This window comes from Arvicola amphibius, chromosome 6, assembly GCF_903992535.2.
Source record: "Arvicola amphibius chromosome 6, mArvAmp1.2, whole genome shotgun sequence".
In the NCBI taxonomy this organism is placed as follows: Eukaryota; Metazoa; Chordata; class Mammalia; order Rodentia; family Cricetidae; genus Arvicola; species Arvicola amphibius.
The window spans coordinates 50,856,108-50,881,845 of record NC_052052.2 but is presented as its reverse complement, the minus strand read 5'-3'; the positions used below and the strand labels follow the sequence as shown (position 1 = coordinate 50,881,845).

The 25,738-nt window shown below is 38.9% G+C and overlaps 1 protein-coding gene across 3 annotated transcripts; it reads right to left on the bottom strand.

The window, feature by feature from the left end:
- Positions 1 to 229: 229 nt before the first annotated feature.
- LOC119816661 (cytochrome P450 2J4) lies at positions 230 to 25,738 on the bottom strand. Of its 3 annotated transcripts, none has more exons than XM_038333493.1 (9): positions 25,299 to 25,736; positions 18,618 to 18,780; positions 14,567 to 14,716; positions 13,993 to 14,153; positions 9,579 to 9,755; positions 7,123 to 7,261; positions 4,379 to 4,566; positions 2,584 to 2,722; positions 230 to 713 (listed from the first exon to the last, which is right to left on the bottom strand). In XM_038333493.1, exons 1-9 carry the CDS (start codon positions 25,506 to 25,508, stop codon positions 535 to 537), a joined length of 1,506 nt encoding a protein of 501 aa, XP_038189421.1. In that variant the 5' UTR covers positions 25,509 to 25,736; the 3' UTR covers positions 230 to 534. The 3 variants fall into 3 exon arrangements, with proteins under 3 accessions (XP_038189421.1, XP_038189423.1, XP_038189424.1); XM_038333495.1 differs by lacking the exon at positions 25,299 to 25,736 and adding an exon at positions 24,660 to 24,678; XM_038333496.1 differs by lacking the exon at positions 2,584 to 2,722 and having other exon boundaries at positions 606 to 713; positions 25,299 to 25,738.

The window sequence follows — 25,738 nt, the reverse complement described above, 5'->3', positions numbered from 1 at the left end:
AAGAGCCGACTTCCAGGCCTAGTTGGAGGTAGAGCTACAGAATTAGCGACACATCTGTCATTTGGGAGAGTCTTCATGGCCTCTCCCTATGCATGCAACCAGAAAGTAAATTCTGATTCTTCTTGTCCTTTGTACCACTTTAGACTAACATCTTAATGTGCCAGAAACAAATGCATGTCTATGAAAGGAGAGTGGAAACAAATTGAAGGTACAACTCTTGAGACGTGACTCATGATGCACTTAGCATCTTTAATTCAGCAATTCGTTTTCAGTGCATTTTCTTTATAGGAGGAATCATCATTCCCCCTGCAATTTTTAGATAAAAAGATATGCTTCTGACCTCATAATGATTTTCCCACCACCAAATTAGAGGTAAACAGTTCAGAAATTTGATTCAATGTTTTTAGCTCAATTCCTTCACTATTTCTTGAGTCGCCTTCATTCTCTGACATCTCTGACATCTGAGCAAGGCCCGCAAGCTTCAGGACAGCCACCATTTCTTCCTGTACTCTTTTTCTCCTTCCTTCTCCAGCATCACAGTCTGGGGACAGCACAGAGACGGTGACTGACTGGGGACAGGGTGAGGCCCATTCTGAACTTCAGGCTCAGCTTCTCATTGACTGGGGGCTTGAAGGTAAAGTTTTGCAAAAGAGCAGTGAAGAAAATGAACAGCTCAGACCTGGCCAGTTGTTCTCCCAGGCAGGCTCTCTTTCCTGTGAGACCAAAACAGAAGATGAGTCACTTTCTCAGCTGATTTTAGGGCATGGAGGGACTGATGTCCATAACTTCCTACTGTAACTACTGAGCTGGCCATGAGTTTTGTGTCCATCTGATTATGTCTTACATTTTCCTGATTTGCCCACTAGCACCCCGTTCAAGGTGGCATTTTCTGACCTTGGCCCAACAATATGTCCCAGACTTGTCCCAGACCTTGCCATTATTCTAGGTATCCTGTTTCTTTGCATTGACTAATGTGATGGTAATACCTAGGCAGGAAGCATTCACATGACTCTGGAAACTGTTGCTCTAGGTCATGTCACACCATACACACATGCACATGGTGTATTTATCTACATGTGTCTATAGATATGTATTTACGGGGCACTCTCTCTAGTGAATATCTATGTTTACGCGGGTAATCCCTGATGGTCCAGGACAATCATAGCACACCACTGTTTTCTCCCTCAGTGAGCACCCTCACCATGTATCTCAACAGCATTGCAGATTTCCACATAGTATCTAATCTATCCTTAAGCCCACATTGATGTAGATGTGTTTGTGTATATGTGTGCCCATAGTGTGTACACGTGTGCACATATGTATAGAATTTAGTGACCAGTAATGTGTGCTTATGCTCAAGTGCCATCCAATATATTTATGTATGTATTTATTTTGGAGACAGTATCCCGGGCAACCAGGCCAGTGAGTGAGTGAGTGAGTGCCAGTGGCCTCTAGTCTCTGGCCATCAAGCAGAAGAGGACAAGCATATGCTGACATATTCAGCTTTCTGTGGGGCTTCTGGGTATCCAATCAGGACATTATGCTCATAAGACAAGCAATTTACCAGCTGAGTTACTATGTTAGGTACCTTAAGTAACTTGCTACTAGCTTCCTTTATTCCTAAATAATATGTGTTGAGTGAGAAAAAGAAAAGAACAAGAGTAATAGTATAAAATCCGAAGCCAAGTTAAAAGCCTCAGAATAGCTGTTCTGACTAAGAAGTTTACTGAGACGTTCAGATTGGTTCTGGGCAAATGCTTTATTGAGTGGCATTGATTTCCATTTTTCCCGCTCTCCAACTTGTCAAATGCCAACTTGGCACTATGAGTGACTGTGAATCACACTAATACTAGGAGCACATGCAGTGTACAAAGTTGTTCCCTTGGCAATGCTGACCAGTATGGATGCTGGGGTCAGAATTGACACTAGGGAAGAAGAATTTCTTTTTTCTTTATTTTCTCTTTTCCTTTTCTATCCTTTTCTCTTATCTTGTCTCTTCTTCCTCACTTGTTTCCTTTCTCTCTCTCTCTCTCTCTCTCTCTCTCTCTCTCTCTCTCTCTCTCTCTCTCTCTCTCTCTCTCTCTCTCTTTATCCCTGGTAGTTGCTGAATCTAAGGTCTTGCATATTCTAGAAAGTATGCCTTCACTGAGCTACACCACTTTATCTCTTTTAACCATTTAATTTAAGACAGGATCTCTCTAATTTTCCCAGGATGCGTTTCTCCCCAGCATCACATTTTAAATCAATTCAATTTGCCGGTGAGAGTACATCCTTTGAAAATAACTTGGGACACTGAAAAATCTTATGACGGTGTCCCATACACACTTTAGTGAAGAGGGAGCACATTATACTTGTCTATTCTTAGTGTTTGGGGGAAAAATGAGGAAAGTTGAAACACTCAGCTAGGGCAAAGGGGAGTCTGAAGTGGGGCCAAGGCCAGGGAATGCAATACTTCAACCAAATACAAAATGGAGTCACACTGGTCAATATGGAGGTGTTTTCATTAAAGCAGAGGATTATGGTGATGAGAGGAGGGAATGGCTGGGTGGAGCTCTGAACCCTTTCCTGTTCATGACAACTCACCCATTGAGAAAGGCAGAAAGGATTCTCTCTTCTTAAACTGTCCATTCTCCAAAAAGTGCTCTGGATTGAAGGTTTCTGGAGTGGCCCACTCTTTGGGGTCACTATGTAGTGCAGTCAAGTTTGTTAGAAGCATGGTGCCCTAGAAATGATGGTAAAGAGTCAAGCTTCGATATATGGAACAGACCTTCATGGAGGTAAAGGTAGATACTTCTTGAGCTCTCATGCATGACTCTCCCCACTTAGTACCTTCTCCAGAAGGTACTTGTATTTGTCCAGATAACTTTTCTTTGACTGTGAGTGTCTTCTGGGGATATTCTAGACCATTAGGTTGCTCTTTAATGCTGAATACAAGTCTATCAGAAAGGTTTGTACAGGTCTAGGGAAAGTCATATTAGCATCCAAAGAAGAATAATGAGGCACCTCCTACTCTGAGGACCTGGGCAAGTTTATGAAAGGAAATGATGATCCTTCCTTCTCTGTTTTTCCATTCTTAACCCTTAGTGTGGAGGATTCTGAACCCAGTTCTCTGGGTTGGGAGCACATCAAAGAAGTAAAGTTTGCAAGCTTATTCCATCAGGCTTCCGGGCATGGTGCCTGGGCTCTCCAGAGGGTGCCCTTTATCACATTGAATCACCAACGCTATCAGTGAATTTACCCATTCTTTCAGTCTCTCTTGACTTTGTCATTTCCTTTCCGGATTCCGAGAACCACCTTAGTGCATCTTAGACCCACATCTGCTGCACAGCTAACAGTGAAGTGTGCCATGAACGTGATGACTCTGTCACCTCTTACATTGCACACTCTATAGTATGTTTTCATCATCTTATGCTAGTATCTGTAAACACATTTCCAGAGTTAATCAACGAATGGCAGCAGAATTTCCCTGACTGGAGATAGAACCATCTTTCGTGGTGTGGAGGGTGTAAGTTTCAGGAAACCCTATGCAGAGATCTTGAGATTCCTGGGAGATGTGATAGGATCCAGTCTATAAAGAGAGGGGCTTTAACAAAGATTCATGGAGAAACATCGGAAGACATCTTCTAAGCCCTATAGAGGAAGCATAGGCTGATCAGAACAATCAGAACAGGTTTGGTCCCAGATTCCCCACTATGTTTAATAGTAGAGAGATTTTATGTGAATCTAATTTCATTAAGCCTCACTTTCTAATCTCAAACATGAGATGGATAGTTATTTGGAAAAGTGAATAAGACATTGTGAAGGAGTTAAGAGTCAACAGCACATAAATATCACTTAGAAACTGCTGACCCTCTGTCCCTTTCTAATATTGCATTTTTCCCCCATGAGACAGAAATCATTTGTATGTAAATTATAAGCCTGCAGTTCGCTGATTTAGAAACAACAGTCTCACTGTTATGGTAGCACAAGTGCCTCAAGTTTTGTTCTCATTTCTAACTCAGTACTTCAAGAACTGTGTAGCAGCATTTTTTAGCCCAAGCCTGCAGTCCCTTGGTCTTGGGAGCTGCTCTCTTGGGTATCATCTATCAGAGAACTGCTGACTATGTTAGCCCACATTAGCATGGGAAGATGCTAGGATGCCTTTAGCCAACAAAGCCAGGCTCTGCCTAAACGTGGCCAAGGAGTCTTCTTTCCGCCACTGTATATGTAGATATCTGTTTAGATGCATGGAGGAAAACTAGTATTTTAGTAGGCAAACTATCTTTCTGCCCAATTTAAATGATCCCTTGAGGAAGGAATATATGTCACCTTTAGTTTAGGTTTTTAGGATAAGGTAAACAATTGTCAGAGATATCCAAGGCTGGGAGCACATAATTACCTTTGGAAAGTGGAATCCATTCAAACTGGTGTCCTTTGACACTTCCCTGGGAACATTCACAGGGATGATGTTGCCCATTCTTTGCACCTCATGGACGACAGCATTGGTGTAGGGCATGGACTCTCGGTTAGCCAGGCTTGCCTGTCTCTTCTGACCAATCACTCTGTCAATCTCAGCCTGTACTTTTTCTGAAAGAAAACAGGAGATCCTATTAATTTTCAAATTTAGTTATTTCTTCCTACAAGATCTAATCTACATGGGAAGTAGAAAAAGACAAGATCTCCTGAGTAAATTGAGAGCATGGGGACCTTGGGGGAGGGTTTAAGAGGGGAGGGGAAAGTCAGGGAGGGGAGCAGAGAAAAATGGAGAGCTCAATAAAAATCAATAAAAAAGGAAAAAATAGAAAAGAAAAATATAATGGAGCTGTTTTGCTTTTATTTCATTTTAGTGACCTAGCTGTAGAGATGTTTCCTTAATCCTTTAAAAGATTGATTTAAAGGACAAATCAACAATTCAGTGAATTTTCTCTGAGCCCATAAAATAACCCTAATTTTACCAAATGGAATAGCTGTGATCAGCATGGCTATTAACGCAGTACCTAGTCTGGTATGAGTAAGTTCCTTTCCCAAAGAGCATTATAAACAATTCACATTCATGTTTCCTAGTCCTAGAACCTGGAGATGCTTAGTGCAGGGCACCAAGATGTTTCTTATCTGATAGGAACAATTTTCTGTCTCATAGATGAGAAAGATTCGCCGAATCCTCATGTCATAGGGAGAAATAAGTCTCTCTGATTTTCTTTTATAAAAGGTTAATACTTTTTATAATAGTATATTTCTGTTGGGGGAGGGTGTCTCATGGCATGAGAGTGGAGGACAGCTGGGAGAGCTGTTTCTCGTTTTGTACCATGTGAGTTTTGGGAACTGCACTCTTGACCTCTTGACAATGGTGAAGTAGCAAGATCCTTTACCTTCTGAGCTGTCTCCCTGGCATCTCCGCTACCTCTTTTAAAGGCAATTATTCCCTTCATAGAACCAATCACCTCCAAGCACCATACCACTGGTGATTAAGTTGCAACAAGTGAATTCATAAAGAACACATGAACATCAGACCACAGCGCATCTGTAGGCTCTCATTTATCAAGGAGATACATCAGCATGGTCAGTGGATAGCAAGAAGCTGCTGCACAACATTGCTGATGAAATCCTTTAGATTTCAGTTTCCACATCTGATTAATGAGAATAACTGAGCCTTATCTTAAGGATGTCTTGAAATTTATATGAACAGATAGAATCATAATAATGAATGATAGTGTTTGTTATCTTTCTTCCAATATGCTCATAGAGCTTAAACAGTTATCTAGCTAAAAAGTCTGTCTCCTGGATTCCTATTAGTATTTTGTGATATTTTGAAGCTGTTATTCTAGAGGTCAAGTATGTATTCTAACTCAGTAGTATTAAGACATAAAAGATTATTCTCCAGGCATATACATAGTTTAACTGAAATTCAGTATGCATATAAATAAATAGAGGTACACATCTGTATTTTGAATAAAAAATACTTGGGAATGAACGACAGTTCAGTCAGTAAAGCAAGCTTGCAGACCTGAGTCTGATTCTTATAATTCTAATAAAAAAGTTGGGTATGGTGGCACTCACTTCTAATCCCAGGGCACTACAGACTTGATGGCAGACAGATCCCCATGGGTTTTAGTGATCAAGCAGTGTAGGTTACTTGAGAAGCTCCTGGTGCATGGGAGACCCTGTCTCAAAATTGGATAGTCCCTGAGGAATGTGCTATAGCTTCCACTTGTACAAGCACACACACACACACACACACACACACACACACACACACACACACATGCATACACACATGCACACACAAATGCACATACACACACACGAGGGGTAGTTCTTTGAACAAATTTTTCTTTACCACATGGGAAACACTCTGATTTTCTCTATCCAAATTTCATCTTACTGTAAAAACCATTGGCCTGTATTGACTAACTTGATTTTATACATCATAGATAAACTGTTATTCAATATTTGAAAAAAACGGGACAAACATAAAAAATGTTCCTATCCTCAGATCATTAAACTTTTCTAGAAGCTGAAGGCATACATGTAATAGCATGGACCACTCTCCCTGATGAATGCCAGTCACTGGAGAAAGGAACAATGCATCCAGCATAGACATGGAAGAGGATCTGGTCATGTCTGGAGGAAAACAACAGTAATTCTCCAGTTATCAAACAATGAAGAGATTTGAAATGACTTTGGGAGGTAATACCTGAGAAGATTATTCTACAATGGGTAAAGACTGTGATAGAACACTTGATATCATGTCTTACAGTCAAGAATTAGAATAAGGGCAGGGCCAAGAGAGGACACAGAGTGTAAGAAGGGCACCACCAAGGGTGGGTGGGGTTGAAGTAAAAAGGCAGAAAGGTGACATCACAGTGCATTGAACACCAGAACAGAGTTTGGACAGAATCCAGGGGAAAATGGGAAGGCCTACTGACAATGGAAGAGGGACATGAATGGATGCACTTTGTAAACGTCTGTACTCTTGAGACCCGTCTTAGCCCTGAGAGAACATGGAGAAGACTTGCCTGTTACCCAGGGCACATTGCCTCACAGCTATGGCCCTTCTTCCCACTCCAACATGTTCTCTTCTGGTGCCATCTAAGCCACGGCTTCCAGAATTCTGCTCTGTCCAGTGAGGTCACTGCACGTTACCTTGGACATCTGGGTAGAGAGCCATGTAGAGCAGAGCCCAGCGCAGGGTTGTGGATGTTGTCTCAGTTCCAGCAAAGAAGAGGTCCAGAGTACTGCAGATGAGGTTTTCTTCATTGAAACTTGTAGTCTTCTCTGGGTACTGAAAAGACAGTGTGTCCTTGTTTAGTCAGATTTGTGATTTCTCAATACATGCTTTCTAATGCTAGGGATCACAATTGAAGCAGGCATTTAAAATGATATCCCCCTTGACCTTCTCAGCAAGCAGATATTTCATGAGCTATCTATTGTTTCCAGTGCAAAATTACAGACACCGGCACATCAGGTCTTCGTCACCCTGAGGTATGAGTTCAATAGGAGTCATTTCAAATGATATTATTATGATCTCCTCAGAAAACATTTTCCTGTTCCAAGTGCTGGAAGCTAATCAAAAGTTTCTGGTACTCAGGTGGATGAATAGCAAGACAACTATTTTCTTGTGACTTTATTTTTGCAAAAGCTTTAGTGGGATGATAACAGAACAGGATAAACACAGACACACACACACACACACACATACTTAACTTCCAGTATCAGCCACATCACTAAGTCACTATCTGATTTAAGAGGTTCACATTACCTTTATCTGCTTCAGTTTAAAAGAAAAGAATAATACTCATATTTTAACATGTCATATCAAGTGTAGGAGATACAGCAAACATATCAAATACTCTACAAATGCTTTTGTTGATCTCAGAAGGAATGATCTGTGTTTATTTATTCTTTGATATCCCCATTACTCTTTCATAGGCAAAACCTTGTTTATTCCATCAATTATTCTTTGGGATAAAATTCCATCTTTACTAACTTCCTATATAATCAACATTCTTTATAATACTCATTATGTTGATGGTCTCACACCTGCACTCCATATAGTAAATTATTTGTCCTTTTTCTTGAGATAAAATGTTGCTACTATTGATACTATACCAGGAGGATGAACTTTGCTAGAACACGGGAAAAATTTTACTAATGGGTTCCCCCTGGGCAGAGAAGGAATCTATGAGTCAAAGTTCGTAGGAAGGATTTAGTGATGTGTATTTGCCAGGAGTCTATTGAGATCAGAACATTAAAAAAATAGTGTTATAGTTTGATTCTAAACTGATCACTATATGCTCAAGTTTTGAATATTTGGTTCCTAGTTGCTGGGACTATTTTAGGATGTTCTGGAACATTGGCAGGTGGGGCTCAGTTGGAGGAAATAAGTCACTAGAAAGCCTGTGGTTGTATCAAAGCCCTGGGTCCTGCCTAATTTCTGCTTCCTGATCTACCATGACACAAACAGGCACAACCACATCTTCTTCTCATTTATTCTCTTTCATGATGGACCAACATCCCTTGAAAATATGAGACAAAATAAACCACGAGCCTCTTAAAATGCTTCTGCCTATTATTGTCACAAGATGAAAACGTATCAAATATATCCATTCAAATGCTTTCTGTCTGCTTGGATATGATTGGATGGGAGATTATGGAAAGGCAGATGACCCACCCAGACTCTAGCATTCAGTTGAGCTTTGCCTGTGTCTTATAGTTGGGGCTGAGTAGGAGTGAATGATTGGCCTTAGAAGAAATCATCAAAAACAGAACTCTGATGTTAAATTGCTACTTTCACTTTGTATGTAATTCCTGCATAAATAAAAGGAAAATGAAGAGTAAAGGTCAATGAGAGGCATGAAAGGGAAGTATCTACCATTTACAGGCAGGAAACCATGTATTTTTAATGACACCACTGAGTTAATATTAATAATATTTTCACTCACAGGGTGTAGGGTATGTGAAGCAGTGATGTACAAAGATGTCTATATCTTCATTTTTGGAACATTTACATGGTTCTTGAAAATCTAAAATAGACTGTGTAGATAATTTGAGAGGGTACAATTATTTTGAACTATCCTTTTGAGAAGGTGCTTGAGGAACACAATCAAATAGATAAGAGGAAAAGAGATGCTACAATTTTGGAATTGAAGACAGAAAAAGAAACCAAAGCAAAAAATTTCAGTGCCCTCATAGTCAAGTGTGGTGGTGCTCATCTTTAATCCAAGAACTCAAGAGGAAGTGGCAGGAAGGTCTCTGCATGTTCAAAACCAGCCTGGTCCATAGAGTGAGTTGCAGGACAGCCAGTGCTACATAAAGAAAACTTGTCTTGAAAAACAAAGAAAAATAAAAGCAAGCAAGCAAACACACAAAAATGTTGTCAGCTTTAAGAGCTTGGAAATACAGGGTCATATAGTTCCCATAGTCTTTAAAAGAACGTTATGTGGCCGAAAGGAAGAACAGATCATGAGAACGGTAAGAGAATAAAGCTGTGTCATCTTAAAGCACTAACATTGTGGTAGCCTGCTACATGATCACTTGAAAACTATCAAACAAACCACTATATCGTCTTTAAGAAGAAGACACAGGAGCATCTTCCCGACCTTTGTCATTTCCGTGAGGAAAGCATCAATGAAGTCTCTTGGCTCATCAGGATTCCAGTCTCTCCGGTGATTGTCAATTATAGAAGAAACAAACGATTTCAGTTTTTCCCAGTTTCTGAAAACTGTTTGGTGTGATCCAGGAACATATTTCATTATCCATGGGAAAATATTGTAGAGCTGATTGGGAAAAACAAGGCAGTCAATGGGACATTATGATGCCGCTTTACAATGTTTACAGCTGTAGTCTTGTGTTTCCCTTTGTTTCTTACTGTGAAACTGTGGGGCCAGCTTCTCTCTTCCCTCTCACCTACCTCCAAAACATTTCTACTCTGATATGAAAAGTGTACTCAGCTTCAGACCACTTCTTTCTAGCCTAGCTGCCTGTTATCTGCTACATAACACCATCTATCTCTCGATATTAGGAGAGCAGTCAACACTTTTATTGATTATACTAGTAATGTCATTACAGCTAGTTTGCATACAATTTCCAGAAAAAAATATTTATCAATGTAACCACATGCTTGACTCTGTGACTTTCTACAATCAAGGATGGTCCCTATTCTCAAAGTCAGAGATATTACTATTTACCTGTAAGCCCTACAGAGTTGGAACCCCCAGATCTTCATGATTGTACTAGTTCCTCTAGGCATTCCCACCAGAGCAACCTCTGAGACCAAACTGAGGGCCTTTCTGTCTTAGGCGCATATTCATCGTGCCTAAAAGAAAATGCTGCTGGAATAGTTACAGCCCTGTCCCTCACGCCATGAAATCACTGCAAGTCTCCTTGCAGATCCTTTACTTGATTAAAGTAACGGGCACTTTTTTCGTTTTTATATTTCTCTGACATGACTTATTTTTCCTCTGGGAAATTACCAGTAACATGTATTGTACAGGTAACTGCATATTCTGATATGCACACCACCATGGTTTAAACCCCACATAGTAAGACTTCAATCTTTACTGAATTAAAGATAATTGTGATTGATGTTTCTATAAAATGTGTAGTGCATAACACAATGTAAAGAAACAAAATTTAAAATGAGACAGACATGGGTGTGACTCTTACCTCTGTTGCCTCCTAGTTTTAATGAATTGTAGCCGATATAACAATGATAACAACAATGTTAAGAATATTGAAAGCACACAGTGTGCTAATGGGGTCTCCCTGTATCCAAACACTGAACGGCACGAGATACTCAAAACATTCCAAAGACGTCTGGTGGACTACTGTCTATATCTTTTTGGATATCTCTGTACCTATTTGCAGACACCATATTGCATCATTTTACATGTAAAAGATAATGGTGAAAAAAAAAATCAATGGACTTTTGCAGCTGTCCACCAAAGTGCCTGATGTACTCAGTCATTCCAAGAATGTTTATTATCACTCTCTTCTACCTTTAACTCCCTTCTAAGATTTTTTTTCCCTTGATAATCACAACTAGAAGTGAGCATGGTACTCACTGGACTCCCCTGACTTCCTTGACTCTGATTACTGGAAGCAAAAGAATGGAGCCACTGGGTTTAGACTACAATGACCATGAGTTAAAACACAGAACACAAAATCGTGTAGGAAATAAGTACAACTGATTTCATTCTTTATGCCTATTTTCATACCTGTAAGTCATGCTAACTAATTCCTCAGTTATTAGTGAGGGCATCCCTGAGTGTGAGGAGAAAACAGATAGTGAGATAAGTGAAAATAAATCCACTTTGGGGTGCAATATAGAGTAGTCGATGCATAGAAACAGAAAGTTTCAGAGAAAATGAGCTTTTGAAGGACCAATGTCTGTGCTTTTGATTCATTCTCTCTGGAAGCATTCTGTACTCACAGTATGATGAGGTGAAAACTTCCACAACTGCTCTCTGCACACACTCCAGAAGAGTGCCCAAGAGAGCACACATTGTGGCACAGAAACACAAGAAATATGGAAATACAAGCCAGCTGAATGCCACTAAAAATCATGAACTCCTCAATTCATGCATTCACAGGTACTGAAACAAGTACAATGCTACATAAAAGCTGAAAAGTTTTTTACAAAGTTTGATAAGTGGCTTGGAGGCTATAGCAGATGAATTCAATAAAAGACCTGGGGAAGAAAGTCAACAATAGAAAGATAAAAGTCAGCAAAATGGATGAGAAAATCAGCAATGTGGTTGAAAAGATCAACAAAATGGAAGATACATTAAGCAAGAAACTGAGGTTTCTTTTGCTTTAAAAAAAATGGAAATGGTGAAAATAAGTAGCTCAATGAGTCAATAACACAGAAAAATCCACCACCAACAGACGAAACTATGCAGAAGACAATTTATCAGGAATGGAGCCCAATGCTGAGGACACGCTTCATTCATTCCTTTGAGGAATAATGAGCATGACTTAAAATGTCTAAGAACTCAGAGATACAATCAGAAACTGGACCTCAGCTCCCACAGGATTGCAGTCACAGAAAAGAAATCAAAGATCTGGGATAAACAATAAGTGCATAGAGAATCAATTCAATGAATTTATTAGCAGTTTTTTTCCAAATCTAGAGAAAGAAATAGATTTTCAAATACAAGAGGTATTTAGACTTTTGGAATAAACAGACCAGAGGAAAGCACTTCTGTGATTTGTTAAATATGTCAAAAAATGAAAAGCTATAAGGAAAAACATTAACTTATATGCAAAGTCTTAAAAATTCAAGTATCAGTTTTTTATCCTCTATTTCCAAGCCAAGAAAACATGAGATGACACAGATTATACTCTGAAAGTAAATGTCAAACATGGACCCCATATCCAAAATTTCTATCACTTAAAATTGATGGAAAAACATGAATATTTTAGGAAAAGTGCAAACCAGAGCAATTCAGGAGCACTAATCCAACAATACTGAAGGTGTTTGTAGGAGTATTATACACAGAGTAAAAAGAATGCCAATTATGAGAACACAGGAAAAAATAAATTTCATAAGAAGAATGGTTGAGAAAATGAGAACTAGGGAAACATCTATCATGTCTAACACAGACAAGTAATCCTTGGTAGTAATATGGAAGAAAGTAAAGTAAAATTGATCTAACTAAGAAGAAAAACAATAAAACCATAGTAGATAGCTTATATGATTCAATAATATGTTGAACATAAGTGACTCCAACAAGCAAAAAAAATAAAAAGCTGACCAAATTTAATACCTAGATCAAAGTTTGTGTTGTCTCTATAAAACACACCTTACAGGTAAGATCGATCGCCACAAATTAAGAATCAAAGAGAAAAAAACAATTTCTAAACAAACAGAAGTAGAACAAGATAGCACAGTATTTCTCATATCTGATTTAAAACAGATTTTAAATCCAAAGCATCAGAAGCAATAATGACATTGCATGAGGGAAACAGTTAAAAAATCATGACAAATTGCAAACAAAAAATATACACATGAAAACACTATTTTACATTTGTGATATACACATAATGGAAGCAGAGAACTTATACCTGAAAGTTGTTCTCTGATTTGTATGCACTCACAAATGTAACAAATGTATACATGCACATACACTAAGTACAATGTCTTCAAAATGTAGAAAAAATACACAAACATCTGCACACACCTTCTCCAATGTGTATACACGAAGGTAGCGAGGGACTACTGTAGCAGGCCTAGCAGAAGGAAAACCATTTAGATAAAATCAAGCCCTTATGGTTAATTTCAACATACAACTGCCTTAAGGAGTCATGGGCATGGCTGACAGATAAGTGAAGTATTCAAGTGGCTATAAGGAGTAGGCATGGCAAACTGGCCACAGCTGGAAGTGTCATTTGAACCTCAGATGTGTATATTTTCTGGTTTTAGACTGATTGCATCATGGGGACAATGCACTTCTAAATATTTAGTTATATTATATGTTCAGATGCAAATATAAGACAAATGGATGTGCCAAATGGACACTGATATAAAACTCTTATTCAGAACTCCAAAACCTAGGAACAACTCATTTATCTAACTGTAGATAAAAAAAACAACACATTCAGTGTACTTCTGGTCTACAGATAACAGGGAACAGGGTACAAAGAATAATCTCAATACAAGTAGATATGCTAGAAAGTTCCTTCTGATGGTGACTAATATAGGAAGAGAGTAGCAGGGAAAAAAAGAAAGTCCAAGTAAATAATATTATTTCCATTCTCTAAATGATATCAGCATTTCCATAAACATGTCTATAGACCAAGATAAATATTAAAATAGTTTGAATAAATGATAGAAATATTTTGTATATATTAAGGTTCTTATAATTAACAAAAACATCAAAGTCAGAAGGTGGACTTGAAATATATTTGGATCAAATTCAATATTTCAAATGTTACCTTATTAGCTACAAATGTGGAAAAATTACTAAATGACACTTGTAATACCCTTGAAAGACATGCAAATAGAGTGCTTACCTGGCACATCATTGATGCTTCCAAACATGTAGCCTCATCCAGTAGCCTCAGCATCTCCTGAAACTGACTGTCATGGTACTCAAAGCGCTCCCCGAAGGTGATGGAGCAAATGATATTGGAAACTGCGTTGTTGATACTGAAGTGAGGGTTGAAAGGCTGTCCTGGGGGTGGGGAGAGGGAGACACGAGTCCTTCAAAGTTATTCATTTGTTTCTATTTCCTATACTGAATTAATTTGATATGATAGAGGAATACACATTGCAAAAAACCAGGGAAGAGGCTCTGGTCAGAGCATACTACATAAAGACTGACATGCTTCAGGGACTCTGCTAATACCGGGAATCTCAACTGATGATCAAGCCTTAGGTTCAGCAGTGTGTCTAATGACCATCTATGTGCTTACCAGCAGAACTCCAAGCTCATGCTCATGGCTAGATGGTCATTGCCTAATCCTCAGTTCAAAGCACAGTGTAGTGACCAGAGCATGCAGTTAGACATTTAGGAAGAATGTGCTCAATGAATGAGAGGGTCACAGTCTCCCACAGCCTTCCACACCTGCCCTGTGGAATACCCACCTTTCTCCTCTTTTATGGCCTCCACAAGGTATTGGGCCTCCTCCTGCATGCGCTGCTCTAAGCTCTTCTTTCCCAACCCAAAGTTCCTCAGGGTCATCAGGGCGAACCTTCTTTGCTCCTTCCATGTCTGGCCACTGGAGAAGACCAATCCTGAAAAGAAGACATTCAGCATTATGACACTGAAATTCTGGTCTAAAATTACCTCATGAACTCTATGACATATGTGCAATGGAAAAAAGAAGGGCCAATAAGGTATTTGGTAACTATCTAGAGAGAATACCCCAAAGCAAGAAGCATGATGGCTAACGTCCTGGTGATCTGTAAAATCACACACTGGTATTTCTTATGTATTGTATAATCTACTCTTTAAGGTCTCTGCATGTTTATTACCAACCAGCAATAGGTCCATTTCCATTGCTACAAAGAATGGAAGAATACATAATAAAACTTTCCAAGGGAACACAGTTGCTTAACACCCAGGGGTTCAAATTCATATCACCTTGGTTCCAAGCTGACACAAAAGTCTACTTAGTTGTGTTAAGTTGAATAACAGGAATGGACTAAAGGATAAAACAATGCATATAAATTAAAGAGGTATAAAAGGCTCTATAAGATAATTCCTATTCAATACAAGCTTTAAAATATAAAAAAAATTAATCAAAAAGATTAGAAGCATCAGTATTCCACAGAGAAAGAACAGGAGACAAACATTCCAGTCTGTTCATGGCACATGAACCTAATTCATGGCACATGCAATGCCATGTGCAAGTCAATTTCTTAAAGTTCAAAGAAACATCAGCTCTGACATGAGAATCTCTTCTGTATGCTGCGATTATAATTAATGAATAAAGAAACTGCTTTGGCCTGTTGATATAGCTGAACTTAGATAGGCAGAGAGAACTGGACTGAATGATGGGAGAAAGAAGGTCAGAGTCAGGGGACACCATGGATCTGTGGCCAGAGGTAGATGTGCTGAAACTTTGCTGGTAGGCCACAACCTCATAGTGATATACATATTAATGGAAATGGGTTAAATTAAGATGTAAGGGTTAGCCAATAAGAAGCTAGAGCTAATGGGCCAAGCAGTGATTTAATTAATACAGTTTCTGTGTGATTATTTCAGTTCTGGATGCCCAGGACAAACAAGCACCCCCTCCTCCAACAATTGATTTGCCAACGTGGGTAACTACATCCACATAAAAACCTGAGAAAGCTTAAAAATTAATTCTAGACACAGAAGAACAGAGTTAAACATGGTTTGCTAGCAGTATTTTCTTGGATGGGCTCTGTTTGCTAGAAGCAAGCAGAGGCATGGATCTTTTAAGAGATATTTTCCTGACTCAACCATAGCAGGAAAAAAAGCTGTGGCCATTTTAAAATGCCAGCTTTCTGGACTATGCTTCCAGTGCAACCTCTGGCTCTTGTGGGAAACAGAGCATTTAGATGGGGTTTGTGAGCAGACTGCTGCAGCTTGCTTAATGATGACATGGACTGGCTGTGTGTCTGAAATTGTGGCGGTGTGCTTGGCTCTCAGAGGCTCAAGCAACTCTGCCATACTGGACTGGGCAGGATAAGCAGGAAGTACTGTATTTGACCTAGCAATGCTGCAGCTTATAGTCATAAGTGCTTAGCATTTTAAGAAGAGCTTCTGGTCAGAAAATAGTTATAGATATGCAATAAAGACAAATTCAGATAGAAAAGACCTATAAATGAGTCACAGTGTTGGATAAATGTACATAGGCTTGTGAGACAGAAGCAAAAGAGTACAGAGAGTTATCAAAAAAGTAAATGGTTTTTTAAAAAAACTGAAACAAAGTCTTTAAAAAGATAGACAGTCATAGATTAAAAGGAATATAAAAAGTAAGCTACATAAAGATGGATTATACACAGAGAGTCTGGATTATGTATATTATCGTGTTTTCTTTGAATTTTTTGACTGTGAAGGAGTTAAGTACAGAGAGACATTTCATTGTATGGGCTGTTAAACTAAAACAGCATATAAAGATATCATGACTTTCAAATTTGGGTTTAAGGATATGTTGCTTTGGTAAAATTCTCTTGTTTTCAAAGAAGATGAGAACCTGTGGATTGCTTCCAGACGAATATGGTTTCATGGAACAAGATGCCCTGAAAAGTTGTGTGAACACTCCCACAAAGAAAGTACTTTACCCAACTGCTGACTGAAATGAACCTAGCCTACAGGATACACCATGAAAGACCTGATTAACAGCACCCCCAAACAGTAGGAAGTAATATGAAGAAAACTATGCCCATATTCCTAAATATTGTCTATAAATGTTTGTTTACATTTAAAGGGGGATATGATATAGATATGAATAATTTGTATTGGTATGAATCTTGGTTTATTGATAGAAATTTAAGGTGAATTTTGTTATATATATTTCTGTTCTTGATTAAGGTATTGTATTATGTAGTTTATTTGAAAATGTAATCTATAATTAAGAAATATAAGTTAATAGATACTCATCTATAATAGTCAAGCTTGTAGTCATGTTAGTTGGGTTTTCTAGATACATAGAGATTTTCAGTTAGGTATTCTTCAAATCTTTCAGAGATCTTCAGAATATGGCATTTAAGTGTTTTAAAAATTTAGCACTTTTCATGACAGTGAGACACATCTGATCCTGGCAGAATCAATCTACTTCAAGAAGAAGATGGGCATTGAAGAGGCTCCTTATGGAGTTGTTAGATAACCTGGACATGCAAGATCCACAGAGAAGTAACTGATGAACTTGCCTAAAGGTGAGACGATCCTTTGGAGTTCCTGCTACATGAAAGATTCTGCAAGACATTCTGCAGAATACAGAAGAAAGTGACTGGCAAATTGCCAATATAGGTAGACCTGTCTTTGAAATTTCCTGCTTCATGGAAAATTCTGCTGGATACTATAAGCCTGTAGGCTGAAGATGGATGCCCCAATGGTACAGAAGAACTTTCGGTGACTGCCCAGGCAGTGAGATGTCTCTGTCATTTCTAGAGTTTTGGAAGTTGCTTATAATGCACTTCCTGTTTACTTAGGTAATAGTATATCCTTATGGAGTCTTTGATGGAGTAGAAAAATAGATAGTTATAGTTTTCCTTGTTATGATAAAAGATAAAGTAGAAATATTGTAAATGTAATTCTTACTTGATAACTGTTTTGTTATATGTAATTTTACTATGTTAAAGTTAAAACCTTTTATATTTAAACAGAAAAGGGGAGGTGATGTGGGACTCTCCTCTTAAAGAAGGTTTTTCCTGAACTACAGTAGAAATTCGATACTTCTAATAAATATCTTTTATGCTTAACCTTGTAGTTCTGTGTGATTTTAATTAGCTAATGGGCTCAGTGTATTTCATTTGATGGAGTATATGTTATGTAAAGATGGAGATTTTATCTATTATGTGTACCATGAATCACTTACGCCTATCTCTGTGTTTCCTATAACAGATAACATAGTTAATTATGTACAATTAATGATTGATTGCCTGAAGGAGAAATTAGGAAATGTCTAAAACTGACACTTTGGCAGGTCAATACACTTGAAGTTCTGCTTTCAATTTTGGAACATACATCTTGATTTAATGATATTATCTAATATTTGTGTTATTCTAGTCTAACCCTGTTTAGAAGGCTGGAGATTTCTGTGTTACATGGCTTTAATAATGGAGTATAAGAAGCCAGAAACATGAAGAGCAGCAGTAGAATGGGGCTGAATTACACCCATTTTCTTAGGACAGAGGGTTGGTGAGGGAAAAGGGAAGTAAGAACACAGTGTGTCTGGCTATGGCTGGATGATGTGGTTCCTTCTCATCAACACATTTATAATTAGCTAATTCAAGATGTGGTTATTTCTAATCTCTTGAAATGAGATGACACTGTTTAGTACTCTGATGGGTGCTTTCATTCAAGAAATGTGACATCCTGCTTACTTTAAATATGGCAGATTATGGTGGAACTATTTATGGGCATGTTAGAAAGTTAGATACAGGTATGTTTAACATATCAGAAGCACTATATTGCGCACACCATGTTGCTCAATAAACTTACCATTGTTATTAGAGATACGTTCTCGGGTACGAGTGACAGGGCGTTTCAAAATGTTTTCTTCCATGTGAGTAAAGACTTCTTTGATTAAGGGGAGTCCAGTTATGATTACTGAACTTATATCACCAAGATTCAGGCTAAAAATGTTCCCATATTTCTTCACAAACTGAAAAATATACCAAGAGTTATAGTAAGTGTGCCTGTGTCTGTTTCCAGGGATGGCAGGCATGTGTGTAGCTAACGAGATTTATGTTGAGAGGTTTCTGTGAGTGGGGAGATGTACCATTGTCTGTGGAAATGTTTCTGAAGTTGTGGTTTCATCAGCTGCACTAAACTCAAATTCAAATTAGTAAAAAGTTTTATTATATTATATAAAAGTTCATTAACATAAGTCTCATGAACTGACTATACACCTACCATTTGTCTACCTAGAGAAAAGCATGAGGATATAAGTTTCAATGAAGAAGCAAAATCACTGATCTGCAGTACCCTGAAATCTAATGAAAGGAGAGCGTGTAACACATTTGACCTGAGAAAGGTCAAGGAGGGTGCGCATAGGCTTGATGTTGGTGCAGTTTTATGGACATCCACATAGAAGAAATGGTTTGATCAGAAAATAATGTCCCACACTCATCAACATGCTTAACATAAGATATGCATGTGTGATGAACTGGACAAACAATAAGGGAACTCTGTTATTTGTATATGGAAGAGGTTCCTTAGTGTGATAAGAATGTTCTTGATTTCGTTTTCCTTTCACCAAACTTCAACCAATTTCAGGATTAGAAATTTCTCTTTAAGTCTTTCATTCCTATATCTAGCCAACATGAACCAAATGAACATCAACTTGTTCCTACACTAACTCATGAAGATGCAAGTGTTTCGAAGATATTAAAGGCTGTAAGTTAAAAATTTTTACACTCGATGAGGCAGAGAAAAAAAGGACAGCGGTCCAGAGAAAGATTGAACTGCGTGTATTCTAGACAGATATAGCAACTATGGAATCCTAATTTATCACAATATCCAGCATCGATTTAGGCAAAGGAGACTGTGCCTTCCCCCAACATTGCTGGATATGAACTGTACAATAAAGGGCAGAGGGTAGCAGTGGAGACATCTTTGAAGATCTGGAATGATGCAAGCATGTAGGATCTATGGATTAATAACTGGGCTCTTATGGCAGGTGTTCACTTCCAAGTCTCAGACTACCAGCTATGAAAAAGTAAAAATTACTTCCCCACCCCCTTCAGAGTTCTATGGGGAAGGATGAGAGTGGCACTGTGAGAAGCACTCTATTTAGTTTCAGGAACCCAGCCATCGACTCCATCTCTGAGAAATGAATGAGCTCTATGTTCAAATACCTGGGGATACAAATGCATGGTCAGAGTCAAGAAAAACACCCATCAGGTCCAGATAGCTGCCCTCACTGAGTGGGTACTCAGTATGCTTTATGCTGTACTTCATTCCTTATAACTGTTCTACCATAGTTAGAATTTTCATCATTTTTCTAAAGAGGAAATAAATTGCAAATGAAGTAATGCAGCCTAGATAAAGCCTCTTGCCTGGTGGAAGGGCACTGCCAGATGTGATATACATCTGTAGAAAATTAATACCTTTGAATCTCTATGAGACTTGGGGTTTAGAGGCAGTTGGGATGGGGACCAGGCATGAGGGTATGAGTGACAGAGTTTAGGGAAGCAATAAGAGGGAGTTGGAGAGAATGAGAGCACCCATGAAGATGCAGAAGACACAAGGTTTTGCAAAGTTTGATGAGGGTATGTGATCATTTCCAAAGATTCTTCTTCCTGTGTGTTCTCGAATCAACCCCGCATTGACCCAGCTCTGCTCTTGTCATCCTGAGTCTTGTCAGTAGTAGCAAACAGGAGGGCACAATCTCCCAGGTATCTGTGGTCTCCTTCCCTACTCTCACCTTCACTTACTTGTGCCCTATCCTACCAGTCACAAAACCTTGGACCTTTGTGAATCCTGTCAAACAAACACAACAAATCAGATTTGATCTGATTCCAGGATCGTGCACCCATATTATAAATAAACCCTTACTTAGACTCTGTACTTCCTCAGTTCTTTATCCAGAGTCCTGGCCAACTTCATTGGGTTGTAGCACAATCTGACTTGTCTGGTTTGTAAGGCAGAGCCAACAAGTGTATGCCTTTTCTTTTAAGAGATGCCAGTAATAGATGTGTACAAATGAGGAAAAAGCTAAATTCGTCTTGATCTGTGTGTGGGTGAGGTTTTAGGGTGTATGAAAAATTATTGACTAAATTTATTTACTAAATACATTGACTAACTTTCAATATCAACCATGAAGTTTAGGGAACAACTTATAAAATAAGGCTTAAGTGCATCCTAACTAGCAATGTGTATCATATAGATTCTCTCCTTGTACTAGAGAGGGATTCAGCATCTGAGACTAGGTACTAGGGTCAATGTTCTTTCCATCTTTACCAGCTCTGTGCCCTTGTATGTTTCCAGTCCAACACAAGTGAATAAACAAGTTTTATCTTTTGTGGAATGAATGAAGATGAGCAGATCCTGATTTTTACAATTCTCAACAGGGCCAGATCTGTCAGCCAATAAATGTAATAATGTATTAAATAACCAAGAAGGCCCTTGGGTATATGTCTTAAGGCAGGTAGGGCACAGTTTTCACTACACATTGAGTAAGCCATTTGAAAAATTAAAAAAAAGTATATTTTCTTAAAGGTGACTTAGAGGTGTAAAAGAGTGAAAATTGAAAATAACAATAGGAAAACCAACAGTAGATTGAAATAAGAGATATAAATGTGACAAAAGAAATAGGAGACAGAAAATTTAATAGTAGAAGTAAATCTCCAAGTGGATTGTTGTAGAACAATGTAGGGCGGGATGCACGTCTTGGATAAAGAGAAAGTAGAAGCTATGGATTAATGAGATAAATGATCCATGAAGGCAAATGGCATACCGGTTCTACTGAAGCCCTTTAGAAGCAATAGAAAAGGGGCATCTGGGGGGAAAATGAAAAATGGCATCAAATTCCCACCACCATTAGCAGTATATGAAAAGGTCTGTTAATCTGAATCCTTACAGATCTGTGTAGTGAGGTGTGAGCTCTGTGTGTGTGTGTGTGTGTGTGTGTGTGTGTGTGTGTGTGTGTATGTGTGTGTTTTCCTAATTGGTACAAGAACAAAAACTGCTTATTCTTTGTTATTTTAAAGTTTAGCATTTTTCTTTTAGGAGTGTGTGTGTGTGTGTGTGTGTGTGTGTGTGTGTGTGTATGCTAGAGGTCAACCGCGGGTATTATTTTCAGTAGCTGCCCACCTTGTTAGTTTGTTTGAGTCAGTATATTTCATTAGCTCTGAAAAGGCATGGCAGGCTGGCCAGTGAGCTTTAGGGCTTTGACTGTCTTCTTCCTGTCCCTGAGTTTATTACAGAGAGTTCTTCAATGAAGAGACATTCTGAAACAGAGAACTGCCATAAACAGTGGCACTGTAACTTTATTTTTATTATGATAAAATCTCGAAACATAGCTGAACAAGTTATATAAAATTATTTCTGAGTGTATGTACATAGTGGTACATAAGGTACATAAGAGAGTGTGTTAGGGGTCTTGTTTGTAGAGAAGTAGTTCTTTGTCTCTTCTGCTTAATTGTGCTCTTATGTGTGTGTTTTTTTTTCAGTATGTACATGTCCTCGTGTGTTTTCTGTTGTGATGAATCACTGACAAAAAGCAATTTGGGAAGAAAGAGTTTACTTTTACAGGTTATATTCCACCATCAAGTGCTTGAATGACATCATCTCAGTGGACTGGACTCTCCTATATTAATTAACAACCAAAATCAAATGTCCCACACACTAAGGTGATGGAGACAACTCTTCAATTGAGGTTTCCTCTTCCTCAGGTAATGTCTAGGTTTTGTTAAGTGGACTAAAATTAACTAAAACAGTATATATTTCTTTTAAGCTGAAAAAAAATCACTTTCTATTCAATAAGGAAACATAAAATAAATCTATGGACATAACAAAGAAAGCTTGGTAGCAGTACTTTTTAGACTTTATAGAAGACTAGAGTATTCCTTGAAATTTCAGAGTGTTCTTCACTATAATGTTGTGCACATGAACTCACTTAAGCACAGCTGTGTACACTGGTTGGTGCATTACCTCCTCTTCAGGCTAACACTCTCATTGACCATCTTCTCAGAGAGCTTTAAAGTGTAGAAAATGTGCAATGCACAGCCTAAGACGACATCTGCTATAGTCCTGTTAGAACCTGAGATGAAGACAAAGTCATCTAAGGGAAATGGTACTGGAACCAATTCTTAAATGGTGAGGTTATCAGAAAAAAACATATATAGTGTGAATGTCAAAATACTCATATTGTGATATCACGCATACAGATACAAAGACTGAAGGATGAGTACACGCAGGAACATAAAGGTTACTTCCTCCAGGAGAAAAGTCTTATTAGAGAACACACAGCCAAAGGTCATGACAAGTGATAGGGAATTTTAAAGTCCTCAACTGCAAGAAGTTCATAATTCTAGGCAGCCTGTAAGTCAGAACAGTTCTTATTGTTGCCAGGGTCAGTCAGCTTTTTGATGAGGGAAAGCTAGAAAGTGCTCCAAGAAAAATTAGATGGGAAACAAGCCTGCTTTTAGGCTTTACCTTTTAGGCAAGTACATTTTAGGCTCAGAAGTTTCACCACCAAACGCATTAAGTGGACTCCCTTGATTTCAGTCAAGAAGTTTGAGGAGTTTTTCTTTTCTTTTTTAAGAGAGATGACTAATTGGGGCTCAAGACATTAAATTGAAAGGTATATAACCTGCTTGAATCTGGGTTCTGATTCTTCCATATATGTGATTTGGGAGAAAACTGGTGACATTTTCTGTATCTATTTTCAAATCTACAAACCTTAGGTTCACTGTCATAAAAATATGTCAACAGAACCAGTAATAAAGTAATCCCAACAATTTAAAAATTGGGGTTGTGCTTTAGAAGAGGGGCCTACTAACGTGAGAAGCAGGTCCACCCTGTACTGCACAGAGAAAGCAGTCAGCAAAAAGGAAGACCCAGAACCAGAGACATCACAACTGTGCCTCATTAAACAGATGTCCTCCAAAAAACAGGAAAGAGAAAATTCTTGAAGTATGGCTGAAACTTTCTAGTCTGGCAAAATAGAAATCTACCATGAAGAACTCAACAGCATAAAACAACAAGTAAAAGCAAAACTGTCAATATCAGCCTGAAAATTTAAAACACAGAAACCTCTTGAAAGCAGAGAGAGAATGTCTTGCTACTTATAGGGAAACCAAAAGGGCCAGAAGAAATGGGAGGACATCTAAAAATGTTAAGTGCAGCAGATAATCAGCCCAGTGTCCTACAATCAGGGTATAGACAGTGTAGGAAGGAAGGGAGAGACATTATGTGGAGGGCACAGCTAAGAAGCTTCTTTCTGTGACAGCCTCCTCTGAGGGAATGAGGAAAAAAAGTGCTTGAGGTCAGAAAGGAAATGATGAACTTGAAAGGTCAGAGAAAAGACAGCTATGGGAGGATGAGTAAGGGGCAAAGACAACAGGCTCCTGTGCCTTTGAGTCCCAGCTGCACTGACACTGAAGGGCAGGGCAGTGTGGGATGTGGGTCTCAGTGAGTGGGGACCTCTGGGGCAGTGCATCATACAGGGCAGAGGGCTCCCCCATGTTTGTAGTCGCTTCACTTCATATGGAAAATGCCGTTAGCAAATTCTCATGAGCTTCATTTGCATATTGACTTAAAGAGAGAGAAGAAGAAAAAGGCATCTACTCAAAGAGTGTCCAAAAAACACACAGGGAAGGGATAATGGAGGAAAAAGAGGTGGGAAAAAATTATGGGCTTAAACCACTAAATAGCAATAAATAAAAAGACATGCTCAGTCTTCACATGCAATGGGAAGTGACAGGGATAATTAAACATGGCTGGAGGATTCACTCTCTAAGCAAGGAAAATTGCTGTGGATAAACAGGAACATTACATGTAAGATGGTCATTCACCAGAAAGACCCTCCAGTCTTACATGTGTACGTAGTGCGCATGACAGTCTTCCAATAGAAGGGGGAGAGCTTCCAGAACTGAGTGGAAAGACAGACAGACTCCCAGCGGAGCTGGAGATTTCAGTGCAACTTTCTCTAAATTTGATAAAATCAGTAAAGAAGCAGTCAGCAAGGTTGTAGAAGGAAAAAAAAAACAACAAGGATTAATAAGAGAGAATTAATATTTGTAGAAAACTCTAATCAAGAGAAAAATATACTTTTTTTTCTCAACAAGAACTTTAACCAAGTAAGTGGAGGTACCACCTTTCAAACATTTCAAGTTGGCAGGGCTTATTTGTCAAGATATATCACCATGCCTTCAATACACCTGGACTTAAATCATAAAAGTTAAAGGAATTAAAATCATATACAGTGCGTTCTCTGACAATAAAAGAATTACAAGAAAAATTTATACCCAAAAGTACAAGGGTAAGAATTATCTCCAACTATTTGAAAATTGAACAGCATATTTCTTAAAGGAGAACACATGGTTTTCGTTTGAAATAGCAGGTTGGTCCATCACCATGAACCTGGTCGTCTGTCTTAGTACCGAGATGTCCCCTGTTCCTGTAGCTCAGGATTATTACATCAGGACACGGCTAGGCACCCTTTGCCCGTCCTACCGGCTGTATTGAGAGGTGGGGCTTCTCAAAGTCCAACTGGAAAATGCTGCCCACGAAGGGCAGACCCTTCGGACCCGGTGGGTAGTTCTTGGGGCGCCGGTTTTTGAGGTAATCAGCCAGGAACAGAAAGGTGACAGCAGCCAGCAGCAGAGTCCTGAGATGGAGCGCAGCCCAGACAGCAGCCACCAGGGAGCCCGCAGCAGCTAGCATGGCTGGAACTGAAACCGGTTCTTTGAGGAATGAGAGTCTGAGCTGGGACAAGTCCCAGGTGTTAACCACCAAGGGTTCCCTACGTAACCGATCCCTTCATTAGTCCCTTCCTATCCCTTCCTGTTCACCCCCCTGTGTCCCTCCTATTTCCTCCTTAAAGCTGGGCTCCCTTGCCCCACCGATGTTTCTTCGAGTAGCTTCCAATCAGCTTGAGGGAGCAGCTCTAATCA

Excerpts from the sequence above, each read along its gene's own strand:
- LOC119816661 (XM_038333493.1), bottom strand. The coding sequence starts at position 25,508 with ATGCTAGCTGCTGCGGGCTCCCTGGTGGCTGCTGTCTGGGCTGCGCTC. Across the intron at positions 18,781-25,298 it reads CCCACCTCTCAATACAGCCG|TTTGTGAAGAAATATGGGAA; the intron begins GTAGGACGGGCA and ends TATATTTTTCAG. Across the intron at positions 14,154-14,566 it reads GGCCATAAAAGAGGAGAAAG|GACAGCCTTTCAACCCTCAC; the intron begins GTGGGTATTCCA and ends CCCCACCCCCAG.